General features: G+C 41.7%; 1 protein-coding gene across 2 annotated transcripts in view; it reads left to right on the forward strand.

Annotated features, from left to right (window-relative positions):
• The first annotated feature begins 1,241 nt into the window (after positions 1–1,241).
• LOC111972792 (apoptosis regulator Bcl-2-like) overlaps positions 1,242–19,623 on the forward strand; it is an 80,962-nt gene continuing 62,580 nt past the window's right edge. For both annotated transcript variants that reach the window (XR_011480900.1, XM_023999873.2), the window contains exon 1: positions 1,242–2,656. Coding sequence is in view for 1 of the 2 variants with exons in the window: in XM_023999873.2 (XP_023855641.1) it covers positions 2,099–2,656 (558 nt within the window). In the remaining variant the exon portion in view is untranslated. The remainder of the gene's footprint in view (positions 2,657–19,623) is intronic.

Here is a 19,623-nt window from a genome sequence, read left to right on the forward strand (position 1 = left end):
GTCTCTCTGGACACATTCAGTGCATTCCTTTCCAGTATGCCAGTTGCCTATTAAAGTAACTGCCAGTGCAGAGAAGGCTTGGGGACATTGTTTCAAGAAGATGAATACATCACTATTGCAATGGCGCACCCCAATGCTTCATGTAATTGCATTCATGTTCTCAAGTGAGACAGGGGTTCTCATTCAGTCGATGTTGGATTATTTTTACATTTTTTATGTAACCTTTATTTAACTAGGCAAGTCAGTTAAGAACAAATTCTTATTTACAATGACGGCCTACAACGGCCAAACCCGGACAACACTGGGCGTATTGTGCGCCACCCTATGGGACTCCCAATCACGGCCGGTTGTGATACAGCCAGGGTGTCTGTAGTGATGCCTCTAGCACTGAGATGAAGTGCCTTAGACCGCTGGGCCGCTCGGGAGCACACAATAGCTTTCTTGTGTCATGTTATTTAGTATTCTGTAACATGACTCTTTCTGTTAGGTTTCTTTTAAGCTTTCTAAGTCACCATCCACTACTAGTGTGTGTGTGTGTGTGTGTGTTGTGCTCACGGCAACACACACACACACACACACACACACACACACACACACACACACACACACACACACACACACACACACACACACACACACACACACACACATCCATCTCAACAGTGTAGAKAAATTATGAACATGTGTGGTGTAAGACAGAAAAAAATATGTTTGAGGGATTCTCATTCATGTGAGGAGCTGTAGCCCAAACCAAGAGGTCAGGAGAGGACAGTAGTGAGGGTCTGTCGTTTGAAATGGGTCAGTGAACTGGAGGTACAGTAGGGGATTTTATAGTATCACTTCTCATTTTGTTCTGGAAATATGAGTTCTTTGTAACCATCATATTGATAATTACATCTACCATATGAGAGTAAGGGCAGTACACCGTTACTTTCACATTGTTACCATACATTTTGATGTCTATTTGTTCTATACATTTTGATGTTTGTAATGTCTTATCATAGGCGTATCCTGTAACTACATGGTAATAATGTAGTATGTAGGCCTAATATCCCTAGTTATTCCACTTTATGGGCTAGCTACTCTGTTATAACATATGTAATGTGTTAAATTGTGCAACATAAACAGATGACCATCATATCATCCTATGGCCATATGCCTTCACTTAACATAATACAAGAAAAGCTTGAATGAGAGTGACGTAGCTAGAAGGAAGTACCTCCCTGAGTGGGAGTGAGTGGCTCGCCTGCGAGGGAGTGGATGAGAGAAAGCTGAGGGCTACTGTAACTCATTGCATGAGAGGAGCGTCGCTGAAATCGTCTGCATATAATACACAAGTAACCTGCGCTTTTCTATCCGTATATATCTTGGACCTTCTGTCTGGTGCTTCTGTTTGAGTTTTTTGTGCATTTCTCTGTGAAATAAGAGTAGGCTATTTCGAGAGCTGCCTTGCAAATAATTTCTCTTCCGTCTTTCTGGGACTTTGTAGTTAATGTCAGAGGATTCAACCCCAGAACGCAATAATGTAACTGAATCAAAGACTACTTCTTTTCGAGACAAATAGTCCTAGCTACACAATGTTGATTGAAGCAACCGATTGAAACAGTCATACGCCCGTGTTCCAAGTGAGGATCAGCTCCAAGCATATCCAAAACGCATTWCTGTTCCAATGGATTCCTGAAAAGGGGCGTACCATATGCAAGAACCAGACATTGCGGGCAGATCATTCTACTACAAGGGCACATTCTGTACTGTAAAGTTGACTGGCTGCTGGAACTCGAAATGTATGTTAGAATAGCACCATTTATTTGACCCGATTAAATATTTGAATGCGCATGTTTTTAAAAGGAAACAGTGTTTCCACATGCTCTTATTGGAATAGGCTATGTCATTTGGAAATACGGTTTGATTACTTTGTATTATTTTCTACCACGGCTGGAACAAGCGTTGCTATGCAGATCATGCACTGTTGCCCAATGTTAGCGATACATTTGATCGTCTGACTCCATATCTCATTTTAGGGGATATATTTTAGGCTGTCTCAACCAACTATTGGAAATGTATTTTGCGTAAACAGCTTTCTGGATATTACAAAACCATGATGGCAAACGAGAATCCTTATAACAGTCGCTTTATTGTCGAAAAATACATCCAACACAAACTGTTGAACATGGGATTTGTATGGAAATTTCAAGCAGAAAACGATTCTTCAAATAATGGCTTTGGGGACCCCTCTACACCCAACTCCCCTGAAGTTTTTGCACGGAGGTCCCAGCCCACRGCCGCAGGCGAGGACACCGACTCTCCTTACCAAAACAGGAGTCCGCAACCTGACCCTCATGTCAGGCTGCACAGAGTCCTGCGCGAGGCGGGTGGCGAGATTGAAAGAATGTATCAGCGGGACTTTGCAGAGATGTCGGGGCAGTTGCATTTTACGCCCAGCACGGCACAGAGAAGGTTTACCGCTGTAATAGATGAGCTCTTCAGCGACGGGGTAAACTGGGGTCGGATTGTTGCTTTCTTTGAGTTTGGAGGGACAATGTGCGTGGAGAGCGTCAACCGGGAGATGACGTCCCAGGTAGACAACATCGCTCGTTGGATGACGGAGTACCTGAACGGACCCCTACAGAACTGGATCCAGGAGAATGGTGGCTGGGTATGTTTGTTAATAAATCATTCCGCATTTGCTCAGCCTCTATCCACCTATTACACCTATAGGCATATATGCATCAGTTGCTAAATGCATCAGTAGTAAGCACATACACTTACAGTGGATCAATTCCTTCAGGGGAGCATGCACCTGACCCTACCATTACCTCTGTCTCGTCAAAAATCAGACTACTACTATTGTCTAACATTTGGGTTCCAATGTCAGCCAACCCTGTTATCATGATGGGGACAGTATAGGCCTACATTAATTGATAATTGTCTGTTTTTGCTGTCCCTATTCTCCCGGCCAATATTTCAGTCAGTCTAGGGAAACCCTACACCTAGTCTGACTGAAGGTCAAGCACACACTGAATGAGCTTGACTGCATTTTACTCTGTAATTTGTTTGCCAGATGTTTGGAAACGGCTGTGTGCTTTGAGTGGTACTACTACACAGCATGATGTCTTCAAAGAGAAAATTGGCGTGTTTCCACCATTCCAGTTTGAATGAATGAACAGAGCGTTTCCCTATTTAGCTTCCGCATCAAATGGAGAGAAAAAGCCTCCCCTGTTTCTGTCTCTCCTCTTAGTTCTTTACATCCTGTCCGTCTGTTTTACTGCATCGCTCTAGCATTGAATAATTTATGGCTGAAATTAGAACAGGCACACCATGCTTTCATACACTCCCATCTTGGTGTAGTAGAGTCTATGTCTAGGTTACCATAATCATGAATGCACTCCTCATTTGGTAGTTAATTCACCCTCTTTTTCTTTGATTGATAATTTGCATAATCACAGATGAGCAAATTAACTGCTCAAATAGAGAAGCAATGGTTACAGGGACATGATGACCAAATCAGCTCCATGGGTGCGTCCCCGTGCGCCATCATGTGCATGCTGATTTTGTCTATCCTCTCCAGACGCATTCATGACACGCAGATTAAAATACCAAGACCGACTATGAACCAACAATATTAATTAAGGGAGAGGTCAAAACACATATGAAACATCCATGTACATTTAGCTAACATTTAGCTAGCTTGCTGTTGCTAGCTAATTTGTTTTGGGTTGTTATTTTACCTGAAATGCATATGGTTCTTTTTTTTGCTGGATCTTTGTAGAATGTTGACCAATTTTGAGTCACACAAAATGTGTGTTTTCTACTCCGACAATTAATCCACATATAAAAGTGCAAACCTAGTTAGTTTTTATTTAGTTTACTTTGATTAATATTGCCTTGTACATTCTTCTTCTATGGATTTTATATGGGGGTTGGCAACCAACTTTAAGGTGCTTAACCGCCACCAACTGGACTGGAGTGGGGACCTCAGTTCATCTTTCAATCACCCACATGTGTATATGCTGGTAAAAACCAATGAGTAGATGGGAGAGGCGGGACTTGCAGCGCGTCTAAAATATAGCTCTATTTTAGCGTCTGGCTATGCAGTCGCCTGTTGACGCGCGCTTGTTTCYATGAAATGATTGAATAACATGTATGTGTACATTTATTTTGGTCAGCATGTTTACATTTGATTTAGAACTAAGTTTATTTAAATGTCATGATATTGATGAGGCAATATCTTTCATGTCCTCTTTACTTGACCCATCACTTGACACGTCATCATGATTAATGTGGCATGCGTGGTTCCCAAGACACAGGCAGATGTTGCCATTTGTCTGCTAGACAGACAGATACTGTATGCATAGACTGCTGTGGAAAAGGAGAGTGGAGGTGGTAGCTGTCTGGACTGAGCAACAACTGGAGCAGAATAAATAGCAGGGGCCATACACTTCAACCACCATCACCAGGGCTGCTAGGGAAATCACATTTTCATTATAAAGTTGTGTGTTATTTTGGCGGTTTCTTGGCGTTATTGAAGATGTCTTTGCTCCGCAAAAAACAATAACTGTGTGTGTGTGTGTGTGTGTGTGTGTGTGTGTGTGTGTGTGTGTGTGTGTGTGTGTGTGTGTGTGCTTGTGTTTATATAATATTTTTGCATAGCAGTGATAAGTTCTACTTGTTCCATCAGAGGAAAATTAGGAAGCAATCAACACTGATGTACTTTTCATTGGCTTGTATTATTCAGAAGGTTCCAGCACTCCCATCTCGAGCCAATCAATGATTCATTTATTTAATTTTGTCATCAAAAGAACCATTTTGCATTTGTATTAAGACTATATTCACAGAGGAAGACAAGTTCCAGTTAAAATAGCATTTACACTCTTTGAATTTAATCCATGAATTACTCTTTCCAGTAGCTATTCATTATCATTAGCATTGTTCCAGCAAGACCAGATTTTATATGTAGTTATATTATAGTTATTACTAATGCCTGTATACAATATACTGTATATTGTATTGCTGAGAGAGCTGATTGTTAAAATTCATTTTATATATTTGACACCTGTTCAAATATGTTGGGTGAGTCTTGACTCAGTCTGGTTGGTAAATCAGTACACTGGAGATGAAGGAGATTTGTCCAAATGGGCATCTGGCCACTGGCCGTCTGTTCATAGATTTTGCCTGTGTGGTGTCAGTTACATCAGATTCTGCACATAACGTACAGGTACAGCTTGTTGTCATGRGAAGACAGGCTTGCATCATTCCACTAGTGTATGTATGGATGTGACAGTAAATGAGACAACTGAGTTTTTCTATGCTCTTGCACGGTCACCGTTGAAGCTTTAAAGGTCCAATGCAGTTGTTTTTATCTCAATATCAAATCATTTCTGGGTAACAATTAAGTACCTTACTGTGATGGTTTTCAAATTAAAATGATCAAAAATAAACAAAAATAGCTTCTTAACAAAGAGCAATTTCTCAAGCAATAATTTTGCTCGAACTGTCTGAGTGGGGATGTTGGAATCTGAAAACTAGCTGTTATTGGCAGAGAGGTTTGGAACTCTCTTTCTTATTGGTCTATGAACTTATTTACCGCCTGGTGATATCACCGGGCAGGCCAAAACTCCATCCCACCACAACAGGTAACATTTTCAGGAGGTCTTTTCAAACAGCTCTTATATTAAAAAGGCATAAACATCACAGGAGGTTGGGGGCACCTTAATTGGGGAGGACGGGCTCATGGTAATGGCTGGAGAAGAATAAGTGGAATGGTATCAAATACATTAAACATGGTTTCTATGTGTTTGATGCCATTCCATTTGCTCCGTTCCGGCCATTATTATGAGCCGTCCTCCCCTCAGCAGCCTCTACTGATTAACATAATTTTCACAGTTTCATAGTAGTATCCCAACCTCATAGTGTGGTAATATACTTTTCTTTTTTTTTTACTTTAGTTTATTAAGTAAATGTTTTCTTAACTCTAATTCTTGAACTGCATTGTTGGTTAAGGGCTTGTAAGTAAAGCATTTCACAGTAAGGTCTACTTCTTCTACACCTGTTGTATTCGGCGCATGTGACATATACAATTTGTTTTGATATACAGTAATCCCTCGTTTATCGCGGGGGTTACGTTCCGAAAATGACCCGCGATAAGTGAAATCCGCGAAATAGAAAACTTTTTTTTTTTTTACAATTAGCAACTATTACATGTATACAAATACAGTGACTCACGTGTAGGCCGTTTCGTCGACATTATGGGTTTAGGAGATGTTCGAAATTACAAGATAATTTGGCCAACTTAATGTAAATTTGCCAAGCTGTTTTATGTACGTACACATAACTGCACGAGACGACAAAATGATAGCACAATTCGTAGCATGTTTTGATACAAGAAGCGGGAGTGAGTTTTTAGCGAATCAGAATGCAGAGCACAATGCACCAAAAAAAAAAAAAAAATGCATTATGAAAATCCGCGAAATAGCGAATCCGCGATAAGTGAACCGCGAAGTGGCGAGGGATCACTGTATACAAAACCCAGGCAAATTACATTTTTGACTGCACTGGACCTTTAAATCTTGTTCTCCAACTGCGAGGACGAGGAACATACTGTCTTGGGGGTGTTCCTTACATCTTGTCTGTTTCACTGTATGTACAGCACAGGAGGTTGGTGGCACCTTAATTGGGGAGGACGAGATTGTGGTAATGACTGGAGCAGAATTAGTGGAATGGTATCAAATACATCAAACACATGGTTTCCAGGTGTTTGATGCCATTCCGTTTGCTCCGTTCTGGCCATCGATGTACAGGTAAGGTAATAGAGAAAGGTTGTTCACTATCACATTTTGAGCTGATCATGGTCTTTCCCACAATTCCTCTGATATGTCCTCCTGGCACAAAGAAATCTTGAAACGATGCGTTACAACCAAAGAATGGCCATGTCAGTCAGATGCACCTTCTAAATTGGTCAAATGGCTTAGCTTATTTGTCAAAAAGAATTGCCCTTTCCCCCTTATGGCTAAGCTGTACTTATTATCCTTTCTTTTGAATCCATGTGATTCATTAATCCTCGGATAAAGCCTGCCGAATAATTGCGCCGTCTGTGGAGAATACATGATTCAGCTGCGCTACCCTGTGCCTTTTCAGTACTACTGTTGTTTCAGATCCCCTGCTGGGACAACCCTAGTTTACCAGCCTGTGATCAAGACCCTTTGTCTTGTATTAGCCCAATTACATTTCTGTTTTATTTTGAGTTTCTGAAGAATTGCCTTCATATCTTTTTTTGTATTTAGTCTACAGGTAACTGTTTGTGCTGACTTATTTTGTTGTTTATTCTGCAGGTTGACGTTTAGTCCCATGAGTCTTGGCCTAGAGGCAGAACTGAGCGATTAGATAGGCCAAATGCAAAGTCAGAATTGGCAAGATATAATTTTTTTATGAAAACAAAAATATGCATTTTGGTCTTAATTTAAGGCTAGGGTTAGGCATTAAGGTTAGCAGTGTGGTTAGGGTTAGGGTGAAAGTTAGGTTTAAAATGTGTCAGCTAGTGACCACTCTGCAGAGTTGCCTCCAGAACAAGATTCATGACGAAAAACGCTAACCTGCGTTTATTGTTTGTTACCCTGAGAAGATTTTGACTTTGAATGCTATTTTTGTTTTTGTTTTGATAGCCCTTTTGTCTGGGGGATTCCAGCCCAAACAAATCAGTGCTGATGACATCCGTAGTAAATAAGGTGGAAAAAGGATGGGAATGTTTACAAGCAGGAAAAGGTCACTTGACACCATGGTAACAGGAGCATGCTTTGCCTTGTGGGTGGCTTGCGATCCAGTTTGTTCATTTCTATGACCCCCTCTACAAAGCATTGTCCAGAGTTACATTCTAGTTATAATAACAACATATGTTTTATACTGTAAGTAAGGCCTAGTATGGGCCACAATTATGAACTTCGATTCCCTATCTCTGTTATTGCAGAATAGCCAGAGTATGCTCTGGGGGCCCATTATGGATTGCACTGTCTCTTTTTGGCCAACTTCTTCTATGCTGGGAAGATGTTCCATTTCTGCTTTGTGTGTCAGGAAAACTTTGAATCACAATAAGAGCTGCATATAGTTGCCTCCTATTAATTGGAAGACTGACATTCTTTAGGTCTTGGATTCAAGCTTTGTTCTTTGTTGACGTGAGGGTGTAGGGAGCCGACGTTGCTCTTTCATGTCTAAATGTAAAAAAGAAAAAAAGCGAACAAAAGCCTTCTCAAATTTAAAGTCACTCACTCTTTCGTACTCTGTAGTTAGGATTGTGTCAAGGTAGGACATGCCTGGCATGAAGATGAGCACTATACCACATCATACTGTAGTTTACCCCAAATGGTCCAATGGTTAAAATCAGCAAACTGGACATTTCAGTATCACCAACCAGATTTTTACACTTTTTTAGCAAACAAACTGAAATAACATTGGCAGGAAATGTTGTGTCGTTTGCAATTGCCTAACGAGGTTTTCATTGTCTGCTTACTGCTAATCTCTAACTAATTTAATGTGTTTTTGTCATGCTACAAATTATAGTTGTTGGTTATCATAGTCACTGTACATGTTCCTAACTGCGTATAATGTGGAAGAGGGAGGAATTACATGAATTTAGGGAATTGAGCTACTTGTTAATGTACTCCGCTGCTCATCCCTTTTGGCTCAGTTGGAGATGATTGCGGTTAGCCTGTTGCTATTAAAAACATTTGAAATAATGTCCATTCATTTGTCTCGACAGGGCATTTGAGCTCAATCAAATATAATGAGTGATAACAAATGACTGTGTTCGCAGGGCACAAATGTCTCTGCAAATTTAATAGCAAATATATTTTGTATTCTCATTTAATCACTCTGGGTTACATTCTCTGTATCAATAAGTTACCAACCTTTCATCAGTTTGCTCTTTAGTTTGTGTGAGTAGGCTAGAGTCATTCAGGTGCTCAACCCACGCAGTGCATACCTGTGGCTCTTGGCATTTGTTTGTCTCGATGAAGGACGCTGATTGGCTATGTTTACTGTCAGGTGGAGCTCAATGAGGCATGTTTGACCTGGTTGGTATTACTGTGGTGGTAGTAGAGGAAGGGGCGTTGAAAGGGAAAGAAAAAYAAAAGTGCTTCAATCAGTGGAACGTCACTCAGGTATTCATTTCCCTGTATATGTGCCTCTTACCAAGAGCTTTCAAGTGACATTGTTTATAAAAGCGAACTCGACACTGAGAGCGGTATGTGAAAATCCCCAGAGATAAAGACAAGAAAGACCAAGCGGGAGCTTTTCTCTTTCTGATGTTTCCTACGAAAAAATGGCTTCAAACGAACCCACTGCATATTGTGCAGTTGCCGTACCTACCCTCACCCCTCAGGCTATCAGGGCAGAGGAGAGAGAAGAGAAGAGAGGAGAGAACAGAGGGACGGCAGTGGTAAGAACGGGGTGTGGGCCGAAGAGAATATAACCAGGAGAAGTTTGAAAGGAGAAGAGAGCAAAGCTGATTGCAGAGGTATAGGGAGACGAGGAAAGGATGAGAAAGGGAAGTGTAGACGGATGGATGAGATCCATGGGTCAGCCGTCGCTGTGTGTCCGGCTTACGATGCAGGCTGCAATGTACGGGACACATTAACCTAGATAATACCAGGATTTTAATGGAATACAAGGAACAGACACCTGTATAATATTTTGGGGAATTGTATCTCTGCATGACATCGTTATGGAGATGAGAGAAAAAAAGATGAAAAGCACAAATCACAAACATCTGACAGAATTAATCACAGAGAAGCTCAGATATTTATTTTAAAGAAAGCATTTCTAAAAGAATTCAGAGTACCTACTTTTCAAGATCACAGAGAGGGAGGAACTGTGGAACTGTGCGATACAGTAGGTGGTCTCAGTAGAAAGTTAAAACCGTAGGGGAAATACCAGAGTAACCTTGACCACACATCTAGAGATTAACAGAACATTTCACTTTTTAGCTTTGAGTCAGAAAATACCCTAAAAACCMTATTGTTGCCACCAACTTCTATGTGTTTTTATTAATCGGTCCTTCTGCAGAGCCGCCCTTTTCTGCTAAATGTAAATGTGGTCACATTTTGTTTAAGAAAGTTTTGCGTCTGGGTAAGCCCCTAACACATACAAATACACAATATGATCTGCACACACCTCAAATGACTATTGATGTAAAAGGCCAAGCAGATCTGGGTTCAAATACTATTTGAGCATTTGTTATAACCTGCCTGAAGTGCCAGATAGGCGGGGCTTACACATTTGGGACTATTGTATTAGTTCCATTTTGCCAGGCAAGCTGAATCAAATCCAGCTAAAGTATTTGCAATGATTTCAAACAGTATTTGAACCCAGATCCGATGCCAAGTACAATAAAGGTCTGTACACTGTAGTATACAGCAGGTTGGGCGCCTGTCTCAGCTCCAGACTGGCTCAGGGATCCTTTGTTGGCCAAAGCAGATTTGCCTTTTGTGAGGACTGTGGATATCTGTAATCTGGTCAGAATTTATTTATATCCCATTTTAAAATAATGGGCTAGTCATATGGGTGTTACAAGACTTTTGTCCATCTGCTGTGGCTCCACACCAGCTTCCAATTGGTTGGTTTTCTTCCTCTCAGTTGGTTATCTGCCTGGTTGTTTAAGCTGGTAAACTCTTCGGAAAAAGGTTTCCAAAAGGGTTCTTCGGCTGTCCCCATAGGAGAACCCTTTTTGGTTCCAGGTAGAACCCTTTTTGTTTGGGTTCCATGTAGAACCCTTTCCACAGAGGATTCTACATGGGACTCAAAAGGGTTCTATCTGGAACCAAAATGGTTCTACCTACTGCGTTAGGATTCAGAAAATGTTTACGAAAACTATAGTTTTTTTCCAAACTCTACACATTTCCAGACTCATTAGATTAATCATCCACCTCCTGACGAATGCTGGTTGCCATTGGGGACCAAACAAGAAGGCCATAGGCTTTGTTCCGGCTTAACCCATGCTATATGGGACATCAACATCAAACCGTTTGCCCATCAACGACTACTGTTTGGAATGTAGCCTGAAGATAAACGGGTACATTTTGACCACAAGGGTTAAATAATGTCATCATTTTTAAACCTATTTTTAAATGAAAAATAATCTCTCTTTTGTATACTAGTGGTATGCTAAACTGAAAACGTGGACTCAATAGTAAACTTTGTGATAAAGGACCAAATTTGGCACAGAGGTAGATGTATGTACCCTGAAAAAATATAGATATGGAGCCACCCCAGAATTGGCCATTGGGGGGTGCATGGCAGCCACTATAACTGAAAAATACAAATTGTAAATACATATTTAGCTTCCAGTCAATGTCTTTATACCAAGTCGAGTGTCATATTTCAGATGCAATTGGAACTGAGTTGATATCCCATAGCGTTCCGGAGTTCGAGCTAAAAGTCTGATGGCACCGGTGTCATATCGGTGGCCATCTTAGGTCCTACCTGTATGGCAGATCAGCTCAATCAGCAATTTCAGCCTCTGAGTATCACAGAAACACAACACTTTGAATGAACAACAGACAAATGTTCATAGCAAGTGGTTATAGATTAAATTAATAAAAAAATATATGTTCAAAACACGAAAGTATAAAAAAATATATATTTTGATTGAAATGTGTGAATTCGTTTAAAGAATCTGTTTATTTTAGGGTAATTTAAACAACTTACTTGTGTTACAAAAGGTTAATAATTAATTTTWAAAAAATTATCCCCGTTGGCGCTTTTAGGGTTAACTGAAGATGTCAGTTTCATTTCGTAGAGTGTTATGTATTTCGGCAGCACTAAGGTATTCAATCTCCATCTTGCACAGAGATAGGGACAAAGCACCCTGTCAAGTAATTTTTTTCCCTCCTGTAGCTGTGGAGTCGTCTGTCCCCTGCACAAAGGGAAATCCGATTTTGTTTGACGAAAAAAAACCTGCCAGTACCATGCAATCCACCCCGCTTCCCGTCAAAACACGGTTCATTCAACCACCCACACAAAAGTTGTCAACGCTGACAATTGGCACATAGGAGCATTTAACTGTAAATCCATGTCTCCCGCTCAAAGCGGGACAGACGGACGCAGACGGTACACACACATACATATAAACAAACAAGTACAAAGACTCAACCGACTGGTATTTACACAAAAGGACATACACACATGAAAAGTACATAGACTGGCATAAGAACAGGGATTTAACTGAATACACACACACAGAGTTGAACAGGTCCACACATTGAAAACAGAAATGGGAAAAAGACACACTTAGATGTTCAGACGAATATAAACACTGTGTTTGGTGTGCATTCTGCACAACGGTTCTTACATGTGGGAGGGTGTGTGGGCAGGTTTGTGTGGCTTGCTGTAATGGAATTAGTCTGGGAACAGGGTACGGATTGCCTTGTTCCCTTAGATGTGTTGCTTTTAAACAGTCTCTCTCGCTCTCTCTACTGTTCTGCAATTGCCTCAGTCTCGATTCTGTGATTTGTTTATTTCCTCAATATACAACCAATATAAAAGTCTCTCTTACTTGTTCATGTAAATACTGGCTTTCCACCACATTTGTTTGTTTTTTGTGCTTGTTTTCATTTTGTGCTATAGGCTACAGTATTGTGTGCTTCCTTTGTCTCTCTGTTTCTCTCTGGGCAGAAGCACTCATTTGTTTTATTATCCATTTCAATGCTATCTTGTCTTTGGATCTTTTTAAACACAAGGAGGTGCGCTAGTTGCTGGAAATGGAATGATGCACCTGTACATTGCAATTATGGAAAATATAATAGCATTTCTCAACTTTGCTCTGCACTAATCAGGAAGAAACAAGAAACTCTCCTTATAAATCTAACTAACTACTGTTTTCATGAACATGTCATTACAGACCAATTTGTCTCAGTGGAGGTCTTGTCAAAAGTGTGGCGGAGCACAAGCACCCATTCCAAGTCCTTTATTCCCTTGGCTTATGTTGTCTAAAGGAAACAGATTCTGGGTGCCCTTAAAACAGTGTAGAGGGGCTGAAGCCAAGTGTTCCCCCTCCGGTACCGCCGGGTTGGGTTCTGGCTCTGTCGCTCGCCATCTGGTGTACCGTTTGCACCCGCCACCGCAGGGCCTGTGATCCCAAAAAAAGCATGCACACAAAAAATGACATTTCCTACCAGCGCTCCAACTGGAGCTCAGTACAGTCCTCAAAACATGAATCCCCCTCTTTCATATGTCCACATTAAGCTTCTCCCTCAGGACTAGAGATAGCCAGAAGACCAGAAACTCGGCTCCCATTCACAACTGAAATGATTTTGGACAATAATAGGTCTGTTTCCTCATTGTGGTTTTGATGTAATTTTGTGTGCGCTTTACACTGTTGTACCCTCTGTAAAACGCAGAGGGCAATACTCCAAAAAAACAATATTCTACCCAGGAGCCATTGCTCACTGCCCCTGTTGAATGCTAATAAGCCGTTATTAAAAAGATACGGCAAAGTTTAGGCAGCACTSATGTCAGATATGGCAGAATCAAAGCTTAGATAAGTCAACCCGTAATTATGTATTTTAGGTTCCTCCGATGTGCAATGAATTATTCATCATGCCGGCGAAGGAGGCAGTCTTTTCCTGTTAACATTAAACATACTGTCTTTTGAAAATTGAAGTCGCTCATTAACTAGCAATGATTACAATTCTGCTTCCCCTTGATCAAGTCTCTCTTGACTGGGTAATGCCTCTGGTCAGTCAATAGGGCTGAGATATTACTCAGTGTTTCAATGGTGTTTTATTTTTTGGGGGGGGGGGGGATAAAAGAAAGTGGTGCTTTGAGTTTGAGCAATTTAAAGCTCACATTTAGGTTGTGTCCCAAACATTTAGGTTGTGTTCTCTTAGAAGAAAACATTCTAGTAAAAGCTCCAAAAAATCAACAGGTGCATTTGAAACACAGAGTTTTTACTCATCTACCCTCCACTGACCTGCTCTTCGGCACATGGATGCATCATGATGCATCCATTAGCTGCATGTAATCAGTAATTGATTTAAATGAATGATACTAAGGTTTCCATAAAAGCTGGTGGAAGTACAAGATCACTTGCAGGCTTCGGTCTTGTAAATATTGCATCACTCCTCTCTTGCACTCTGTCTGTCTGTCTGTCTGTTTCTCTCCTCCCTTTTTACTTCCCTCAACCCTTTCCTGTAAATTAATAATTCATAGTGATGCTAACATCRAACCCTAAACGGGCCTCCCTCACAACAAGAGGGCCATGTCCTACTCTCTGCCGCACGGTCATGTTCTTGCATGAGGACGCAGCTGGAGCCCTAGGATGTGTCCACTCCTCACTGATACGTGTCATCACAAGACGTCAATCGGAGGGTTGATAGCAAGCATGCTGGGAATTCTTTTTGAGGCACGTGAGTCGGCGGTTGCTGAACAGTGTACACATCACGCAGGTCACATTCATGAATGTATTAACATGCAATGTACAGAAGGCCTCCTGCTTTGCTCTTATTGTCTGTCTGTAAATATAGGCTAATGAGGAAGTATCTGGTAATGCTCCATTGATGTGGTAATGTTATAGGGCTTTATGGGAAATGTTGAATACTTTGACTCAATGGAATCAATTGTATCTTCCATAGGAATCGGAAGTGAAAATACACTATTTTAAATCCTGGCTTAAAACTTTGTTACTCAACCTCAGCGACCACCAAGCTCTATCACACATGTGAAACTCAAGGCCCGCAYGGTTTTAAGAATTTAATTTGAGTTGTTTTTTTGGGGGGGTGCGATCTCAATCGACATTGGCGTTACTAAAATCAAATTCGAAACTGGGTAGAAATGATAATAAACCTACATTTATAGTCTCTTCACTCTGTCCAGCTTGCTGAGCATCGTACATTTCGAAAGCAAATTTTGACATTGAGGAAAAAGTATACATTTTAACTGCAGCCCTACGGACCTTGGTGAAGACTGGCCCACAGGGACATGTGTTGGACACCTCTGGTCTATAAGTAGTGTCCACTCGTAAGACTGAGGACATGCCAACCTCACCCTACCCTCAATCTTCATTGTGTCAGGGGATTATAGAGGGATTTCCTGGATCATGCTGAAGCCATGGTCGGTGCAGTCTGCTGGATTAGTGAGAGGCGCGCGCGCCAGGGTCGTTAGTTGGCCCCGGCTGCATTCACATACCACCATGGGTATTATCCCAACAATTTGGAAACTGTGTCGTAATGGGGTCAAGCCTTGGCCACAAGTAGAATGGAATAGGAAGAGGCTGTATGGGGCGCCACTATGTCTTCCTCCTATAGCCTCCAGGTTACCCCTGCCTTGGGCAACACATTTTCACCATCCATGCCACAGCTGAGGCTTCAGAAAGGCTACAGTAGGCCGTCTAAAAATAGACATGACTAGTGTCTGCAGCTTCAGTTAAAGTGTTTCCCCCGCCCTGTTTGGTATATATTTTTAAGCAATGACATCATCACCAAGAGACAAGTGACTTCATAAAGATGCCGGTATGATCAAATAAAAATTATGATCAAGATTCATTATGGCTACTAAAAAAGACCATTCTCATTCAATGCCTCTGTCAAATACACTACTGTATATATACAAAAGTATGTGGACACCTCTTCAAATTAGTGGATTCAGCAATTTCAGCTAGACACGTTGCTGACAGGTGTATAAAATCGAGCACACGGCCATACAATCTCCATAGACAAACATTGGCAGTAGAATGGCCTTACTGAAGAGCTCAGTGATATTCAACGTGGCACCGTCATAGGATGCCACCTTTCCAACAAGTCAGTTCGTCAAATTTCTGCCCTGCTACTGCTGCCCCGGTCAACTGTACTGTAAGTGCTGTTATTGCAAATCGGAAATGTCTAGGAGCAGCAACAGCTCAGCCACACAAGCTCACAGAACGGGGCCGCCGAGTGCTAAAGCGCGTAGCTCGTAAATATTGTCTGTCCTCGGTTGCAACATTCACTACCAAGTTCCAAACTGCCTCTGGAAGGAACGTCAGCACAATAACTGTTCGTCGGGAGCTTCATGAAATGGGTTTCAATGGCCGAGCAGCCGTACACAAGCATAAGATCACCATGCGCAATGCCAATGCCTACCTGCCCCAAAGTTTGGTGGAGGAGGAATAATGGTCTGGGGCTGTTTTTCATGGTTCCGGCTAGGCACCTTAGTTCCATTGAAGGGAAACCTTATACAATGATATTCTAAACGTTTCTGTGCTTCCAACTTTGTGGCAACAGTTTGGGGAAGGCCCTTTCCTGTTTCAGCATGACAATACCCCAGTGCACAAAGTGAGGTCCATACATACAATGTTTGTTGAGATCGGTGTGGAAGAACTTGACTGGCCTGAACAGAGCCCTGACCTCAACCCCATCAAACAACTTTGGGATGAATTYGAACAACGACTGTGAGCCAGGCCTAAGTACTCGACCTCACTAATTCTCTTGTGGATGAATGAAAGCAAGTCCCTGCAGCAATGTTCCAACATCTAGTGGAAAGCCTTCCCAAAAGACTAGAGGCTGTGACAGCAGCAAAGGGGGGACCAACTCCATATTAATGTCCATGATTTTGGAATGAGATGTTCAACGATGAGGTGTCCACATACTTTTGGTCATGTACTGGAAGAGCGTGAAGCAAAACATTGTCCATACCATATTTATTCTGCAGCGGGCATCTTTGAGAGTCGCGGTATTACAGTCGGTATTCAGTCAGACAAGGGCTTTCTTGAGAGAGAGGAGGAAGGAAGGATCTACCTTCTGATTCCTGGGAAGCATCATGATTGATAAGCATCTAATCTCCTTTTAAGTTGGCAAATAGTGCAGGTGGTGGTGGTGCTGGCAGCAGTGGTGCTGGTGGTGATGCTGGTGGCAGTGGAGGTGGTGGCAGCAGATTGGAGTCCTCTCAGACGCTGACTTGGGCTCCCCCCACGGCTTTTGATGAAAGCTGATGGGGTTTGAAGTGCCAGGGAGGGGCGGGGAGGGGGATGGGGAGAAGGGGGTATACCAGAGTGATGAAGGGAGATGAAAGCGAGGGAACTGTCACATTCCAATGTATTGGGATTTAGTCGAGTGAAGACAAACTTTCTCACAAGCTTGCACGCGTAAACACACACACACACACACACACACACAATGATGGAGCATGTATCATTAACATGACACACATCCTCGCATGCACCCAAATACACATATGGGTGCGTATAACAACATACAAGAACATGAACAGTTCAAGTCGGAAGTTTACATACACTTAGGTTGGAGTCATTAAAACTTGTTTTTCAACCACTCCACACATTTCTTGTTAACAAACTATAGTCTTGGCACGTCGGTTAGGACATCTACTTTGTGCATGACACAAGTCATTTTTCCAACAATTGTTTACAAACCGATTATTTCACTTATAATTCACTGTATCACAAACCCCGTGGGTCAGAAGTTTACATACACTAAGTTGACTGTGCCTTTAAACAGCTTAGAAAATTCCAGAAAATTATGTCATGGCTTTAGAAGCTTCTGATAGGCTAATTGACATAATTTGAGTCAAATGGAGGTGTATCTGTGGATGTATTTCAAGGCCTACCTTTCAACTCAGTGCCTCTTTGCTTGACATCATAGGAAAATCTAAAGAAATCAGCCAAGACCTCAGATTTTTTTTTTTTGATTTCCACAAMTCTGGTTCCTCCTTGGGAGCAATTTCCAAATGCCTGAAGGTACCACYTTCATCTGTACAAACAAAAGTACGCAAGTATAAACACCATGGGACCACACAGCTGTCATACCGCTCAGGACYGAGAAAGGTTAAATAAAAAAACATATATTTCTTGTTTGAATGCCATTCCACTTGAGGTGAAAAGTATACAGTGATTACCAACAGCATGCGTGAGCCAAACTAGAGTGGTTAGGTCGACATATTAAAGTATCAGTATGGAGTATGGAGGGACACGCCTTCAATCTGAAGATTTAATTCATGTGGTGTGTTTCGGGTTCACTTCCTGGGATTTTCCTCGAGCAAGTGCATTCTGGGAAAATGAAGCATAGAGTTGTCTAGACGTGGTTCCATGGTATAATAAAGACCAGGGCAAGGTGGATTTAAAAATGTATCCATGGTGTTTTAAATGGGACCTATAACGTTTTGTCATTAGGTGACATTATAGCATTAACTTCAACGTGTAGGATGGATCGGTGGAGGCAAATGTCTGCGTTTTATCCACAGACTGTGTGGTGGAGACATTTTGTGTGGAACTGTTTCTGTTTGTTTTGGTAGTCTATTAATTTCACTGGCATACACTCTTAGAAAAAAGGGTTCCAAAAGGTTATTCTATAAGGACAGCCGAAGAACCCTTTAAGGTTCTAGATAGCACCTTTTTTTCTAAGAGTGAAACACAGTCATCTCACACATGAAGGCAGTTCAACACCTCTGTGATAGTGATGGAAAGTAACAGTCAATCACAAGTGGCTAGAACTATTGATGCTGTTGACAACGGCACAACACAAGCTGGGCATAATATGCCGACACACACACACAAAACACCAGTGCACACATACACCGAGTGTACAAAACATTAAGGACACCTGCTCTTTCWATGACATAGACTGACCAGGTGAATCCAGGTGAAAGCTATTGATCCCTTATTGATGTGACTTGTTAAATCCACTTGAATCAGTGTAGATAAGAAGGTTAAATAAGTATTTTTAAGCCTTGAGACAGTTGAGACATGGATTGTGTATGTGTGCCATTCAGAGGTTGAATGGGCAAGACAAAAGATTAAAGTGCTTTTGAACGGGGTATAGTAGTAGGTGCCAGGCGCACCAGTTTGTGTCAAGAACTGCAACGCTGCTGGGTTTTTCACACTCAACGGTTTCCCATGTGTATCAAGAATGATCCACCATCCAAAGGACATCCAGCCAACTTGACACAACTGTGGGAAGCATTGGAGTCAACATGGGCAAGCATCCCTGTGGAACGCTTTCGACACCTTGTAGAGTCCATGCCCCGACGATTTGAGGCTGTTCTGAGGGCAAAAGGGGGTGCAACTCAATATTAGGAGGGTGTTCTTAATGTTTTGTCCACTCAGTATATGCTGCTTACACTTCCTCTCTCATGCAAACTGACTTGTTTTATTCAAACTCAAACACACACACACACACGCACACACACACACACACACATATTCTGTAGAGGAGATTGTACAGGTAGCTGCCTAAATAAAGGAAACACCAACATAAAGTGTCTTAATAGGGTGTTGGGCACCACGAGCCAGAACAGCTTCAATGCACCTTGACATAGATTCTACAAGTGTCTGGAACTCTACTGGAGGGATGCGACACCATTCTTCCTCAATAAATTTCCATAATTTAGTGTTTTGCTGATGGTGGTAGGAAACACTGTTTCAGGCATCGCACCAGAATCTCCCATGAGTGTTCAATTGGGTTGAGATCTGGTGACTGAGACACACACGCACACACACCCTTTTGACCCCCTATGCTCCTTTGAGACCTCTCTGTCAAAGTCCCTGAGATCTCTTCTTTTAGCCATGGTAGCCAAAATAATGGGTAACTGGGCTTTTTATACATGACCTTAAGCATGATGGGATGTTAATTGCTTAATTAACTCAGGAACCAC

This window comes from Salvelinus sp. IW2-2015, linkage group LG14 (genome assembly GCF_002910315.2).
Source record: "Salvelinus sp. IW2-2015 linkage group LG14, ASM291031v2, whole genome shotgun sequence".
Lineage (NCBI taxonomy): Eukaryota > Metazoa > Chordata > Actinopteri > Salmoniformes > Salmonidae > Salvelinus > Salvelinus sp. IW2-2015.